Source organism: Homalodisca vitripennis, chromosome 7 (assembly GCF_021130785.1).
Source record: "Homalodisca vitripennis isolate AUS2020 chromosome 7, UT_GWSS_2.1, whole genome shotgun sequence".
Taxonomy (NCBI): Eukaryota; Metazoa; Arthropoda; class Insecta; order Hemiptera; family Cicadellidae; genus Homalodisca; species Homalodisca vitripennis.
Window position 1 is genome coordinate 60,659,681 of NC_060213.1, and position 16,749 is coordinate 60,676,429.

General features: G+C 32.0%; 2 protein-coding genes across 4 annotated transcripts in view; one reads left to right on the top strand and one right to left on the bottom strand.

Moving 5' to 3' along the window:
• Positions 1-12,470, top strand: part of LOC124365901 (zinc transporter ZIP1-like) — a 31,325-nt gene extending 18,855 nt beyond the window's left edge. For 2 of the 3 annotated variants that reach the window (XM_046822018.1, XM_046822017.1), the window contains exons 3-8: positions 3,363-3,465; positions 3,599-3,778; positions 7,362-7,490; positions 7,594-7,776; positions 8,756-8,999; positions 11,505-12,470. In XM_046822018.1, the coding sequence (XP_046677974.1) occupies positions 3,363-3,465; positions 3,599-3,778; positions 7,362-7,490; positions 7,594-7,776; positions 8,756-8,999; positions 11,505-11,587 (922 nt within the window). In that variant the 3' untranslated portion in view covers positions 11,588-12,470. The remainder of the gene's footprint in view (positions 1-3,362; positions 3,466-3,598; positions 3,779-7,361; positions 7,491-7,593; positions 7,777-8,755; positions 9,000-11,504) is intronic. The other variant, XM_046822019.1, reaches the window with a different exon arrangement.
• A 2,986-nt stretch (positions 12,471-15,456) lies between these two features.
• LOC124365902 (general transcription and DNA repair factor IIH helicase subunit XPB) overlaps positions 15,457-16,749 on the bottom strand; it is a 44,873-nt gene continuing 43,580 nt past the window's right edge. Inside the window, exon 16 of the mRNA XM_046822020.1 lies at positions 15,457-15,757. Coding sequence (XP_046677976.1) covers positions 15,500-15,757 — 258 coding nt within the window. The 3' untranslated portion in view covers positions 15,457-15,499. The remainder of the gene's footprint in view (positions 15,758-16,749) is intronic.

Consider the following 16,749-nt stretch of genomic DNA (forward strand, 5'->3'; position numbering starts at 1 on the left):
AAACAACCCACAAAATAATTTATGAACTCTGAGGGCTCTGTGGTGTACTGGTTGGTGGCATGCTGTTCGGCAGGTGAGAGGCCCGGGTTTGAGCACCTGTGGGGAGAGTACTGTTTTTCATCAATCTTTATTGATATTATAAATATATCTGGGAATTGGAGTTAGTATTAACTGTAGCGGCTTGTTTCCAATATTTCCTTATCTAATTCATTAAGACTACATATAAATCATCTATCACGCTTATTCCCTATTCATATTGGTTTAATTCATGTAAACATTTTGTCCAAGTAAACTCCAATAATCCAATAATAATCAATTCTTGTTGGAGGAAATGAATGTGCAACATAGTCCCCAGCTGACTGTTATACAGTTCACCTGCTTCAATTATGTTAACACTGGAGTAGTGAGTTTGTCCCTCTGGTATATATTGAATAATATATAAACCGAGATCTCAGTGATTTAAGTTTTATATATATATATATAAAACACGTTGAGACCTTATGTGCTTTAAAATACTCATTAGCTGTGTTCCAACTTTTAAATCCCGTTGTTACAAAAGCATAATATGTGTGATCCTTTTTCTTGAATCATTGGTAGAAAAAAAAACAACAATGAAAACCAAAAATTAAATCTGCTGTGGGACTGTTTTCAATCCAGTTGTAATTTGCATATCAACTTGAGTGAAAATTCCTTAATTTTTGTCCTACATTACTAGAAGGGTACACTTTGAGTTTAGGTTTTTATGGGCCATAAGATAACCTGTCATATCTCTCAATTCTGTTCGAAAGAATTCCTCAGGGTGAGGAGATATTTTTGGTCCAGAGCTTGAGGTCAATAATTGAATTGCAGTCACAACGGTGGTATTATCAACATTAAAACTTTTCATTTTTGAGTCAGCAGAACTATTACCACTATCGAAAGATTTGTCGGTTACTGGTACTATTTTTATTAGACATCTGTCCATAAAAATATGTTTCTTCATCTTGGCATATTTAAGATTAAAAAATTCTTTATTCGTACATAGTACAGCGTGTACATGAATAGTGTCAATAAGTTTTTTACAATATACTAATTAATCTATATGTAATTTAAAATTAAAATTATACAATGTAATAAGAAATAAACAATCCAGAAGCTTATATACATGAAATACTAAAATTACATACCAGGCATTCCCAATCTACCTTCCCTCCCAAAACTCATCAAAGGAGTACAGAGCCAGATTTATCAAATATATTTTTAACTCTTTTTTCATTTTAATAAGATTTTGTTCATTTATTATTTTTGTTGGTAGTTTTTGTTAAAAATTTATGGCCCATAAAATCAGTTATTTTTTTGAAAAATTCTAGTTTGTGCTGAGGGACATTTCTTTTAAATCTAGTATTATAATGATGTAAAATTTTTGTAGGTTTTGCATTTCTCTCATTTTGTTTTATATATATCACTGTCTCATATATGTATAGACTGTAAAACAGTTAAAATTTTGTGTTCTGAAAACAAATTTTTGACAAATATTGTAATAAGTAATAGCACACTATGTCACTTGTATTATTATAACAATTATACAACAATCACACTAAGCACAATCATAAGTGCACTCACTGCACAGTCGCAAACAAGCAATGAAGTAAGAACAGCGCTGTTACCTTATAGCGAGACAAGAGGAACTAGGAAGCGAAGTGTGCGAGAGTCAAGGTTAGCTGTGTTAGATGAGCAAGCAGCCTCTCGACGACAGGGAGAATGGCATGGCGCTGACGTGCGAAGTACCAATCTAGCTCATGTGATTTTTATCATGTACGCCTTTCAAATGGTAGCAAGGAGGGGCAGTAGGAAGTAGGACAGAGTAACAATGCATTACAAAAATATAAATGATTCATAAAATCCGGCACCGGCAAGGCTACTGAATAACATAACTCTTTTACTTCAATAGTAGTATATTTTGTACCTTTTCCTCAGGAATTTATTTAGCACTTTTCTTTAACATATTCAGGTGAAATTGTTCTGTATACTGAAAAAATAATGTGAATAAAAATAATGCTACTTTTAAAAATGTGCAATAAATGCAAAACTTATTTCAAGGTTGTAATTTTTATATTCATTTGTAGTTAAAGGCCCAATACAAAATTGAATAAAAATATATTCAGGTATTTTCTATAATTTCTGGGGAAAAGGTACATAACATTGCCAAGATAGGAAAAAAGTGACTACTTGAAAATAAAATTGTATTAGAAATGTTTGATGTATGTCTGTGGATTTACCGTTAGAGACAACTTGATAACTGTGTGTATCCCAATGGTTATGGCATTCAACTCTCGTTCAAAAATAGTTCTTCAGACAAGTCATGCTGCTCAAATACTAACTGAGAGAGAACTGAGTAAGTTAAATCCAAAAACAGCAATATATCTTCATCATTATTTGTAATAGTTCTCACAACACCAACTGAAACACTGAACAAAAAAGGTACCCAAATATGTAAAAGAAACTCACATTGAACAACATTCTTTGTTGATTGCACAATATGCACAATTTTCTTTTAGAAAAACGGAGAAGCCAATCCCTTTTGAACCTTATTCCACCCATCCTCATGGGCCAATGGTTTGTAGGTACAGTGGAGTCCCGCTAATCCGAACACATGTAATCCGAACAGGTCCAGGAGGAATTATTTATAACGATAATGAACAGTTACAGGAACTAATTACATAACAAATGAAAATGGGTGCATCATTTCGTACATAAACAAAGAAAACTTTAATTAAATAGACATACAGTATTTTATTAAGACAAATTGTGTACGGTACAGTATATAAATAATGAAGTTAAATACAGTACCAAATTAAAACTTATAGGTTAAGTATGAGTTAAATTACTGTATTAAGAAGTGAAATCAAACAAAAATTGGACGTACAGTACTGATATTATTATTGAGTACAATATTAATTGTTAAAAGACATAAATTCAGTTATTGTCTTCTGTCGCATTAAAGAGAGTCTATTGGATGACGCGTAGTTTCGTACAACTATTGAACGCGTGGACCCGTACAATATCCAGTACGCTCACATTGCTTAACAATAGAACTCTCACACTAAATACGGTAAATGTGCTTAGTATTCGCAAACACGTTTATTTGTCAAGAAATACAATGCAACAGTCAGAAAACATGTTTTAATAAACAATGTTGATAATTCTATAACAAAATAGACCCATTCTCAAGTTTAAAAACCGTATTTTTCTGTAATTCTGGCTAATCCGAACAATCACATAATCCGAATAGGGCTCGGTCCCAATTAGGTCGGATTAACGGGACTCTACTGTAGTTGAGAATTTAACAATTCAAAGTGTAAATAAACCAATTATGTTATCAGGTACTCCAGACTGATTGGTCTCTTGAACTGTTTTGCTGGAGGAGTGTTCCTTGGCACTGCGATGTTGCATCTCCTGCCAAACGTTATTGATATGCTCAATGAGGTACAGTTTTAGTTGCGTTGTTTCAAAACCTACAATGTTCTTTGAAATATAATTTAATGTATTTCTTTTTAACTTTTATTGAAATTATCGCAACACGTCTAACTTTTCATTTCTTGGATCTACCATTGTGTAGGTGAAGTTGGAGACAAAATTTCCAATTGCAGAGTTCACAGTGGCATTTGGATTCCTGTTGGTTATGGTCGTGGAGCAGACCGCTCTTGCATGCAAGGAGCAGGAAGTGGACACTCTGAATCCAATTCAGAGACTCAATCAGCGTGGACCTGTCATAGACTCGGAAATATGTGGCCTTAGGGTGAGCCCTGGATTATTATAGAGACAATTTTCCTTAATATTCTAATTGGCAGTGGTAAAACTAATGAGTGGCAGGCAGCTTTTTGGGTGGAACTCAAGAATTTTTCAAAGAGTTCATTCACAACCTAGTAGCCCAGATGAGGGGTACCCACTGAAGAGACATAGAGGCTACCATTCAATCTTGACTGAGTTTCATACAAATTTCAGACCCATTGTAAATTTTTTGTGCTATTCGCCTTTTAGTTATTATTTTTATAGATTATTAACACTTAAATTTCTTATATTTTAATAAAAACAAACCTAAATTCTGCATTAGGTAAGGATATTATAACCATGGTTCAACAATGCAATGTAATCAGCAGATTAGAACAGCTGAAATTAAACCAGCTGATTGTTGTAGCTCACAAATGGTGCTGTTTCACAATGAGAGTAGATATTATTAGGTACTTGATTTTTTAAAAGCGCATTATCTCATTTTTTTCTCAACAGATTTTCTTAAAGTTGCTACCATTCTTTCTTTAGTCCAGGTATTGTAGTGTACTTAACAGTGATCCAGTTATTTAAAATGAACACAACTCAATTAATATCTCAGAGGTATTTAATTTTCTTTCTGGATAAACTCTGCTACAACAAACAACAGTTGCAAAAAAAGGTTCAAATTAGAATTGTTGTTACTATAAAGCTTACTCTATGGGTTCAAAACTATAAATGTAAATAATTCTAAAATGGTAATTAAATTGATTAAAAATATGGTTTGTTTACATATTACAGTGTTTACACAGAACAGTTGATTACATTTAACAGGCTCTTTCATTTTACACTTTTACAGGGTGCACCTCCTTCCTGAATGCGAGAGGTTGTGTAAAGGCAATTTGCTCATGTTTGCTTTTATTATTTGTATTTTCCTTCAATAGGAAATCTTCTCTAAATATTCTGTAATTAGTTTCACTAACTTTTATGTAAATGATCTGCAAGTGAAACTGTATCAATATAAAACATATTGCAAGTATTGTACAATTTTCTATAAAATGTAGACTATATGGGAGGTTGCTCATGTGAAAATTGCCACATGCACTTTTTTAAACATGTAAATAAAAAATTTGTTTGTACTTCAAAATAAAATGTGTCTAATAAAAGAACAACATGCTAGATATAACTTGAATTTATTATAAGTAGTGATTGTATCTATACATTTCAATGTTTGTATCAAAGAATATTGCCAAATCGGGTGCAGAGGAAAACAAAATTTTAATTATTTTGAAAACAACTAAAAGACTAACAGATATTTATATAAGTGTAAGACGAGTTTCCATGCTGCAGATATTGTTAATCATAATAATACTATTGAATTTTGAAATTTCTACAAACTGCTATGGGTGCGACCTCTTTCGTTTAATAACGTGTTTGAAGCAATGCATTTCTTATGGAACCTTTTGGAAACTTAAAGGCCAGTGGGCTGGAATACTGGTATCGGAGAAAAAATATTCTTCCTTAGTGCACTTCAAAGGCATGAGAATAAACCTATGTAAGAAATTTCATGACTTATCTTTCATATTTTTTGCAGGGTGTTGTTAGATCAGTCTTTCAGGAAATCTAATTTTATAAATAAAAATATTTAAATCATTATTTGGGATATCAAAACTACATATATTGGGAGATTATTCAAGTTAACGGAGAATACGTTTTGGCAATTAATTTGAAACATATTTTGGCCAGTTCTGTTATTATTAATTTTAAACAAAATAATATTGTCATAACAACAGACTACTATATACACAGTTTTGTGTACATATTTTTTTATACATATGTTTGCTACAACAATGGATCCAACTGATCCACAGGTCTACAAATCACTACATTTCAATACAATAATGTTCAACAGTGTATATTAAAATAAATTGTATGCATATGATATTAGTAAGAGGTCTTTTATGAGTAATTCAATTTATGATTTTGTACAGTATGTCAAAAACAAAACGACAATGATGCATTGTTCACAGAAGCCACTATAGTGGGTCGTGGCACCCAATTTACCACAGACACCATTTCAATATGGTTCATTTTATTAATTTAGAACTGTTACAAAGGGTTAAGAGATTACGAGGAACCAATTAGAGGTTATCAATCATGTAGAAATTGGGGGACATTTTTAGTCTGTCTATAACTATTAATAAACAACACATTAAAAAACTAAATTTTTTTATATATTAATGTTTTAAATCATGATTCACCATCAAGCAACTACACAAGTATTATTGTTGTTTGTAAGAATTGTGTTATCCTTTCATGTCCTATAGTCATCAATGTTTGGTCAGTATAACAGAATAAAATGGAAACAGATCATATAACTGTAGTTTATAGACAAGCACAATAACACATTGTACTAGCTTATCAGTTAACTTAGAGATCAAGTTGAAAACAAGACCTGCTAGCACAATGACTCGTCTAAGAGATGGCTCAATGAATCAGCAAACTATTTTGTTTCTTGCTTACATAATACCATTATGTGTCTGAATCAGGAATCAATCGGTCCTCATTTTTAAATATTAACACTTTTAGTTCTTACCCCAAATTAAGTTCCTTTTTATAGAATATCGGACATTTTCAATGAATAAAAAAATATCATAATACATAAAGAATACCCAATTTGAAGTACCCAATTTTTATACAAATTTCCTTACTTACACAGTTTATTGTTGATGTATTTTATGTCATTTTTATAACAAAATTTACATGAAAAAACCCCAGTTCTAATAAAAACTGATGCCTGGTCTGTGGTGTCATGGTGTGTGGTCACATGTTGGTTGGCTACATCCGGTTCTGAGAACTCGCAACATAGATAATAGCAGTTGAGACCCTCAAGACGTTTTGTATGCATGTCACCTGTTTCTTCTCAATCTAGCAATCTTTCTATGAAATCTACCTAACATAATAAGAAACACAAATATTTATTTTAAATAATAAATCTTCAGAATTCATACATTGCAGTACAGGGGTGTGTGTTCTTTATGTTGAGTGTATGTGTGATCTATGTAATAGATTGTATAGAAAATTTTAGAGGACACGTTTTTGTTGTTTTGGGAAACAGTTTTTACTTGTTTTTTGTCATTTGAATTTGCAAAGAATTGTCATCCAAATACAGGAAGAATGACTAGCCCAAAAACGAAAATAATGACTCATTGTTTATACTTTCGAAGTTAAAATATTGAATGCTTAATGGATATTGAACAATCAATCAGATATTTTTGGTTGCATTTGAATTCCTCTCATATTATATCTCTCTATGCACTCCTGCGTGTACGCAGGGATTGGTGCTGAAATTAATTTGTGTCTACATGTAAAACCAGTAGAGCCTTTAAAAAAGGCTTTCTTTGAAGAAATAAAAAATAAATTACCTTTGACAAAAACAGAATTTTTTTAATTTTGAAATTCTTACCTTAATTGAACCAAGGCCAAATTTTCTTCAGCGCTTTAAGTGTTAAATGTCTTAAAGGAAGAACAAGTAACTCACCTAATTTCTGTCTAGAAAAACTAACAAATTTAATTAAAGCTAAAGTCTTTATTAACTTCTCATGCTGTATTAGCAAAGACAGACTGGGTGTTTTTTTGAGTCTTCAACTGGTTACGGGGCAGTAGAACACATGACCGATACTGGCTGCTCTACCGTCAGTCTCTCTGTGCACAATCAAAACTGTGGAAACACCGCAAGAGCTGTAAGTAAGCGATCATCGTTTCAGGTGCTGAAACAAAACTTACCTTAAATTGTAATACATAGTTTCCACGTTGTTAGTTGAAATGCCTTATTTGTTGTAACAGTCGCAGGAACCGTCTGCAACTTATCTACCTGAGACAGTCGAGCCGAAGCCCACGTCCTACTTGCGCTCAGTGTTGCTGCTCACTGTGCTCTCCCTGCACTCGCTATTTGAAGGCCTCGCTATCGGTCTCCAGAACAATATTGAGTCCATCTTCAATATTTTTGCAGCAGTAATGATCCATAAGGTACAGTCTTTAAAAGTGGTTTTAAGTTAAAAGTTTTAACTTTCAACTTAAAAGAAAACTGAAAAATTGAAGTACTGTTGAAGTAGTGAAGTACTGTTTGAAAAATATATTAATAATACTAGATTTTGTTAGAGTAACAATTTCAGCCGACTGGTTTGTCAGATAACTGCTGTAACCATCTGCAAAACCAAGTTCACTTTGTCCATCAAATATTATTGAGCAATCTGGCATTGTTTTTCATGATTATTGCTCAATAAATAACATTATAAATTAAATAGGGTGTTCAGAAATTTCTCGCCATAGTACTCTTAATTTCAAACAAAAATGTCCTGTAAACATAGGTAAAGAAATGTGTTGTTTAGCTACTAGCCGCCATTTTGTATTTTTTACAAAAATTATCTCTGGAAGTAGCCACAGATATCAAACTTTGCACATAGATTGTGATAAAAAAGAGGAAAACTTAAAAAATGTATATGATTTGCTATTAATAAAACGACACATTGAAATTTTTTAAAGCTAAATTACAAAATAATATTGTTATAAAAAAAGTTACAAGATGCCAACCCTAGTGGTACTTTTTTCAACACAATCTGTTAACACATAAGCAACCACAACCACTCTAAAGGTGTGTTTGGACAAGCCGGGAGCAACAAACATTAGTTTGTTGAGAGGCATCAGCTTTGTGCAATAATGAAAAATCTAGTTAAAATGTGCACCGTCAACAGATAACGTGAAGTAGTTGAAACAAGTTTTAGTCAATTATAGGCAATTGGATACATTAAATTATTATTGTAATAAGCACAATAATTAAAACTCATCTTCTAACAGAAAATTATTGTGAAGGTAATTACACTAGTTCAGTAGAGGACTAAGGCACACATGGTATCAGTGCTGTCGTCAGATGTTGTCTCTCTGATATCATTTTGGGATATTGCACGGATATGTAATCCTAAATCTAACCTAACTCTTATTTCTGCAGCTGATTGTGGCGTTCAGTGTAGGGCTAAGCCTGCTCCAGTCCAAGCTACACATGGCCTCGGTGCTGTCCCTGGATGTGCTGTTCGCCCTCATGTCACCTTCTGGTCTTGTGTTGGGACTATTTGTTGACACATTTCAGTCCAGTCCGAGACAACAGCTGTTCTCAGGCATGCTTCAAGGCATCGCTTGCGGCACTTTTGTTTACATCACCTGCTTTGAAGTTCTGCCTAAGGAGCTGACTCAAGGTGATGTTCTTTTTATTGTTGATACGTAATATAAATTTTATATTTAACTTTAATGTAAAACACACAAGGTTGTAATGAATACTATAGTATGTAATATAGAAACTCACTATAGTACAAGACATGTCATTGCAAGCTTGGACTTTCGGCTTAATGAGATCTTAATTACTTAATTTTAATATTAGTGTTCTAGCAAGAAACTAATCTTATACTTGTATGAAGTTTAAGCAATATATCTCAGGCCTAAGTGCATTAACCCTTTCAGGGCCAGGACCAAATATGAGAGGTTGCAAAATTTTTTCACATATCATATCACCTTGTGACTAGTCAAAAGTGCCAGGCTAAAATTGGCGATTTTGCAGTCTCTTAGATTAAAATTTATAACTTTTCATAAAAATTAGAGAATGACCTAAAAGTTGCACCAAATTACTCGTATAGATATATATACTATCAACAAAAATATATATAGATGTAGTTTTAAGTAATTTAAAATTTAAAAAAAATAATGTTTTAATGGATTACATTTAAAAAAATTTTTTTTTTTGTAAATAACTAAAAAAGGAAAAATAATTTTACTGTGGGAAGCTATGTTATTATATTGTACATTTAGAAAGGAACAACCATACAAAATTTTGTGTTATTTCTCTCATAAATAAATTTTTTATGACACATTTTGTATAAATACGCATAATTGTACTTTGCAACATTTTATAAATGATAAAGCAACAGACTCTTACACTGCAAGAAACAAAATAAATATTCACATTATGGATGTACCGGTCGGTAAACAGATGATTGTAGTATCCATTAACAGTTTCAATACAGTTAAAAACACTATTTACCAAGAAATATTTACACAATTTTATTTGAAATTTATTTACACTTTTTCTATTTACAAATATGCTACTTACAATTTCACTCCCGTGAGATCGCAAATTGTCAGTCATTGTAACTACTACACACAATAGCTAAGCAGGTGGTAACTACTAACACTACTAATATTTACAACTACAAAATAAAATAATGGAGAAGAATCCAGCATACAATAGTACGATTAGTACACTAAAGCATAAAGAATTAACAACAATAGATCAAGTCAGCTGATAATGTCACGTGACAAAAAACATAAAACTTTAATCATTTGACGTCGTATTTATTTAAGAAAACGACGAATATTAAGGTGGCAATATATTGCCGCCTGGCGCTTTTCACGTATGTCACCGACGGCAATATCGCCTGGCACTTTTCAGACGCGATCTATGGCAGCAATATATTGCCGCCTGGCCCGGAAAGGGTTAAACTACAGTTTATTTGCCACAACCCAGACTTGCAATGATATATTTTGTTTTGTACTATAGCCATAGTTACTGGGTACATATTTCGTTCATTGTTATTTTCTATTGTTAGATGATAGATAACCTAACTGATTGAATAATAAACATGACAAGTAGGCTGTTATGTACGTAGGTTGTTACAGATAACCTTATCTTAAGTAGACTGTAACTTTTCCGTTCTTGTTGATTGTTTATATTCTGGTTACAGTAAATTATAATAATTTTTTCAATCAAGAATCAAAATTATAGTAATGGGCATTATAATAATTAAGTAATGTTTTTGAAATAAGAAGTAAAACTTGAAGAGAGTAGTATTATATACCATTAGTTTTGAAGTATTGAGAAAAGTGTATTATGCTATGTTTCAAAGTTTGGTAAACTGTGGTATAGGAATCTTGGGAGGAACAACTTTAGTAAGTTTTAACAGAAATTCTAAATAAAAAAAAAACTGTAAGAATTATTAATAAACAAAACCTCCACTGATCCTTGCAGGAAGCTTTTTCAGGATTCAAAAATCATGACTATCGAGTTTATACATGTATGAATTGTGCAAATATTACACAAAACATAAAAATAATTTTTCTCAATACAAACACCAATAAACATAATACCAGACATACTTTTATACAGATAAAACAACATAGCTCTTCCAAATTTGAAAAAACTATATGATTTGTAAAATAAACTATTCAAATGCAACAAATAATAATTATTGGTGTTCAGCAAAGGGTTTTTAAATTAAATAAAAAATACTTTGTAAATGAAAGCATACTATTCGGTAAATTAATTTGTTGATAACCCTTTAAGATAAAATAGGGTTTTTTATTATTATTTTAAATTGTAAAAGCAGTTTTAGATTATGATAGCTTTTAGTCAACAATGTTTCAAACTTCTTACTGAATCTTTATATTAAGAACTGGTTAACTTTGTGTTACTTAAATAAATGTTTAGTGATGACTTTATATTGAAATCTATGACAATTCTCTATGTACGCTATGTATTGACTGAGAAATAAAACTCTATTGTCTATAAATGTAAGAAATCATTAAAGGATGTAAATTTTTTCAGTGTCTTTCTGAAAATAAACAATGTATATAAAATTCCAGAGAAAAGTTAGATATCATTGTGTTTAAAATAGAAATTATATGTATTAATCGGTATTGTGTATTTTTAGGACGAGACCGATTGCTGAAATTGCTGACTCTCTTAGTCGGTTTTTCAGTCACCGTCGGAATTATCTTCATTGATGGCAGATAATTAACAAGTTTGCAGCAGCTATTCATTTATAAGTCATAAGTCTTCCTTATAGCTTTATAGCGTTAACAGGGCTTCTCTGTAATTAGACTATTAATTAAGCCTAGTCAACCATAGTTGTACATTCAAAATTACAGTTCTGTGTATAATTACTGATTATAATCACTGCCAATGAACAAACTGAGATGCTAATACTGTAGATTTTAAAGTCGTTTGTAAAAATAGGGTTGCTATTTTCAATGCTGTTTATTTATTACTAAATGTAATTGATTTTAAAGCGATTGTTGTCAATTATTATTATACAGTGTGAAGAAATAGTAAATTGAGACTAATTGTCTTTCATAGTTTTTAATGCACATACACTGAACTTGTGAATAATTTAGATTAACAGATTGTAATGTTATTACAGCTAGAAATTTAAGTTGCCTCAACCATTATTTCAGTGTTTGAGGCATTTCTCAACCTGTGATTCATATATTTCAATTTACTGTATATAAATGTATAGCATAGTAAGGCTTTAACCAACAGAATCACCCTTAAAGTTCACCAAAGGGGTAATGTACTGATAAATGTGTGATATTTTAAAACTAAATGCAAGAACCTATGTTTATTTTATAGTGTATCATGTTGGTGCTTGTAAAGTAAGAACTTGCCTTACTTTTGATATAAGTTTATTGTAGTTTAATCTTGTACATATTTTTGTAGAGATCATTTATTGTTATTGGTAAGTATATTAAGTAAACTATTGTTTTAATAATAATATAATACTGTGTTTATAGTAGTTTTTCAGAATAAGTGCCTTATTTTTAATTTGTATATTTATATGTAATATAAACTTCAAGATATGTATTATAAATTTTTACCAAATATATTAAACTTTTAAAGAGTTGGTGTTTTAATTATTTTAAAAACAAACTTCTTGGTTCTAAATAGCAAAGATTAATTTAATTTAATTTATAGTATAATGAATATACTAAACAAGTTTTTAATGTACTCATTTTGGTATTTCGAGCAATTTTAGAGATTTTGAATCTGACTGAGCTGGGAGGACTATTTTTTTAACAGAGATAAAATTATAGATTTGACTTACTGAGAATGCTGTGGCTGCCAGATTAAACTTTTCCAAGCATGGATATTGTAGACATACATGTCAAGACATAAGTAGCAGTTAAAGGGCTAAGTGTGGTCTCTAATTAGATTTTTTATTTATTTATCAAAATATTTTTACTTTGCCTTCCTGATTTAAAAATTGATTTAAAAATAAATATAATCTAGAATCCGAGAATTATATTGCATTGTATAAACAAACAACCTGGTTTATCTTGAAATCGAATCGATACGAGACATTTCCCTTAAGAAAGAAACTGATAGTTAGCCACACTAGTCTTTGTGGAGGTCGAAACAGGAGGATGCCAAAAGATTTTAAATTAAACAAAATGATGGTTTTTCAGATCAGATGTTTTGTTTAGTTTTTAAATCACTTGATGTAACCAGATAAAGACAACTGTCTTGACAGTGGTTTGACGGTCATTTTAAGTATATCATGCTAGGGAAATGTTAAATTGTCATATCGTATTTTTAACCTTTTTGATACCCTTCCATTTCAAATTCCAAAGCTAGCGTGGCTGATGATTGAAACTCATCAGTTGATTTCAAGAAAAATCAGATTGTGTATTTTAAAAGTACAAATTGGCTCTCTGCTCTATACTACAAGGAGATTTTGACAAAGAAATCAAGTGTATTAATTGATGACACACCATGAGAATTGTTGAGTGTGATCCCATAAGAACAATGTTAAATCTTAAACACTTTTAAACCTATATTTTTTATCGGTTGGTGAGGTTTTTACGCTAGTTGTACAAGCATATGTTTTTATTTTATAGGGTTTGCTAAAGCAGATAGGGTATAATTTAAAAATAAAAATTACACTCTTTTAGAAATAATTCAAATTATTTTGTACAAATTAAAAAAATATACAATGATAAGCTTGTAATGTGTTAGGTTTATGACTGTCAAATACATGAGGGATGATCGAAATTCTACTAGGCTAGGAACCCAACAGCTATAAAAACGAGGAATGGTTGCCAACTGCTGGGGAGTTAAGAACGAAAATTCCCACGTGGGGTCACATTTACCCCACAGTGTCGCAGGGTTAAATATGTTATGCAATGCTGTTACTAGATCCTTTAGTTTATACAATTGAGGTGTAAACCATTTAAGCTTTGACCTGTTTTTCAATTTCATCTTAACATCCTAAACTACACAGCATTCTTCTAGAGAAATTGTTTATATAAGTTAAAAATATTAAAAGCATCAACAGTCTGCTCTGTTCAGATTAAATTTTAAGTTTTGAATGGAGGCTGGAGATGCATCTATTATTTTCTTTTTTAATACGTAATATAATTAATAACAAACCTAACCCTTGCAATTCTACATCAGTACTAACATGATCAGACAAATTTGTTTAAAGAATTTAACATTGATTTGACTTAAATTACTTATCTACTATGTATATTGCGTTTTTTTATTTAACAATTATTTACCTTCCACCTTGTACATAACCCATTACTCTCTAAAAAAAATAGTAGCAATCCTGAAATATAACATATAAACCTTATTCTAACTGAATGGATATTTGGTTAAATAAAGTGAGGGACTTAGTTGATTGCTGTTTACTAATTGTTTTATCAGAAGGCCAGACTGTGAAAGAAGCCTGTTTTCCTACAGCGTCTCAACAACTTATGCTGCTCCTTTTCATCACTACAGTAGAACCCCTCATATCCGGCCTCGGTTTTACCGCACCTCGGTTTATCCGGCCACTTCCCGGAAGCCAATATCGAAATTTATTTACCACGGCTTGCAGACGCGCAGTTGCACGCACTCTTCCACGACTCTTGCGTTATTTTGGTGTATCTGTTTGTTTACATTTTCCTGTGTTGTCCTCAGTTGAGCTAATAGGTTTAACCTGTAAACAGTTCGTTGATTATTTCCAGTGCGGTTAGTACAGTACAGTACAATTGTTTTGTTTCGTCAAGTGCTGTGTACTGTAGGTTGGTTTATCCGGCCGAATCGTTATCCGGCCAGGGGCTCGGTCCCATGGTGGCCGGATATGAGGGGTTCTACTGTATGTTCTGCTGCAATACACAGATGTACTGTAGGAGACATTTTACCGCTATATCCTATCACAGCTTTATCGATCTTACTAGCCAGCCACTACTTTCCTCTAGTGTTGAAATGCATTCCGTGCCGTTATGCAAGTATTTTGTCGCACCATTTATTTCTACTAATCTTACATTTTTTAATTTGCTCCTCGGTCTCTTAATGTCTAATTTGATTTATTTATTTCTGTATTTATACAAGACTATTTAACAATATCATGCCTGCTTGGTAGATAAAAAAAATTACATTTTTTCTTTCACACTATCAAGAGTATATTTAAATAGGTGCTATATCACTAGATAGCTAAGAAATCTTTATCTGATACAACCTTTCCATAGATGTTGTTTGTGTTAAAACACAAACAAACCAAATAAAATATGCAAAACTCACAATCTGCAGTAGATTGTTAGTTGTGCCTTAGCTTCTGTCTGTGATTGGCACAACTACCTAATGTAAAAAAACCAACAGAGTCTACAGCAGGGATTCTCAATCTCAACCTAGTGGTTGCATAAGGCCACGTCAGGGGTTGCGGAGGAAAAGCGATACATAAATTATGCAAAATCTCTTAAACTTATGAACCAAAGAAACTTAATTCATTTTTTATGTTTGAACCATATCCAAAGAATTAATATAGTAGAACAACTCTTCCCTCCACAACTCACACAAAACTAATATGAGCATCTAGGGTTATACACATGAAAAATGACAATTGATTAACAAATATAAATACGATTTATTGGTACACAAAAATATACATTAGCCTCGGAACTTCTTAAACAAGGGATGCTTGATGTTGGCAAGGTATTGGCGCCGGTATTCCATGTACACTGCATCGTCAGCACCGGACATAGATGATAGACTGCCTTGGCGTCGGTTTGCACCGGATGGTCCAGCACGAGCTCCGCCTCCCTCACCTGGGATCCTCTCCTCATCTGCATCTGTCTCACTGGCAGCCAAGACTTGTTGCAGCAGTTGAGCCTGCTCATCTCTCGTCTTGTACATCATGTCTGGCTCCTGGCAGAATAACATGATCATTGTTCTATCAAGGAAAGAGACTTTTACACAATTCCATGTCCATTAAAACACATAAAAAACATAAAGATCCCACCTTTTACCTCAAAGCATACAATATTTAAATCTCATGAGTGTCAAAGTCTGCTAGACATGCAAAAGTGGGAAATTGTCCTGAGATCAGTACTTGTAGATTCATATGAAATAGGAAGATTCTAATAAATGGACATTTTATAAAGTGTTAGATAAAGTTATCTTGTCCAGACTAGTCAACCGTCTAAAACAACACAACTTACTCAGTACTAAACAACATGACGTTATTCCTGGAAAATCAACTATCTCAGCATTAGCTGACATAGTAGAAACTATTATTCACCACTTGGAATCTGAAAACATTCCCACAGCTATACTCTTGGATTACAGTAAAGCGTTTAAATGTCTGAACTACAACCAACTTTTGATAAAACTCTTGGTATTGAAGGGACATCAGCTAACAAGTTTGGAAGCTACCTTGTCAACAGCAACCAAATAGTGGAAATTAAGCACACGGATAAAGGAATAGTTCAACTTATGAAATCCTAACCGCGTACTATAAACCTTCCTGAAACAGTAAAGGGAACAGAAGATCAACAACACCAGCGATACAACTAAGCATTTGGCTGAAGGAAAATCCTTTCTATTCACTGGATGAATTTCTTTGCTCTTGACTTTCAACATTGTTCCAATTATTTTTTTTTTCATACTATAGCTTATTATATCTAACTTAATATGTAACTCTCTATTACATGTCTTTAAAATATTTTAAATAAAGGAATTTCGATTTGATTTGATTAAACTTTGAGTAAAAAGTCTACAGCGGTAAAAATACCAATCTTGCTTTAGTCACTTAAGAGTCTACCATAATACCATAAAGTTAATTTGACACGTATAGCTGAATACTGACTGACCTGTGCAATTCATATCTGAATGAAAACTTAATATAAGTAGGTTAAAAT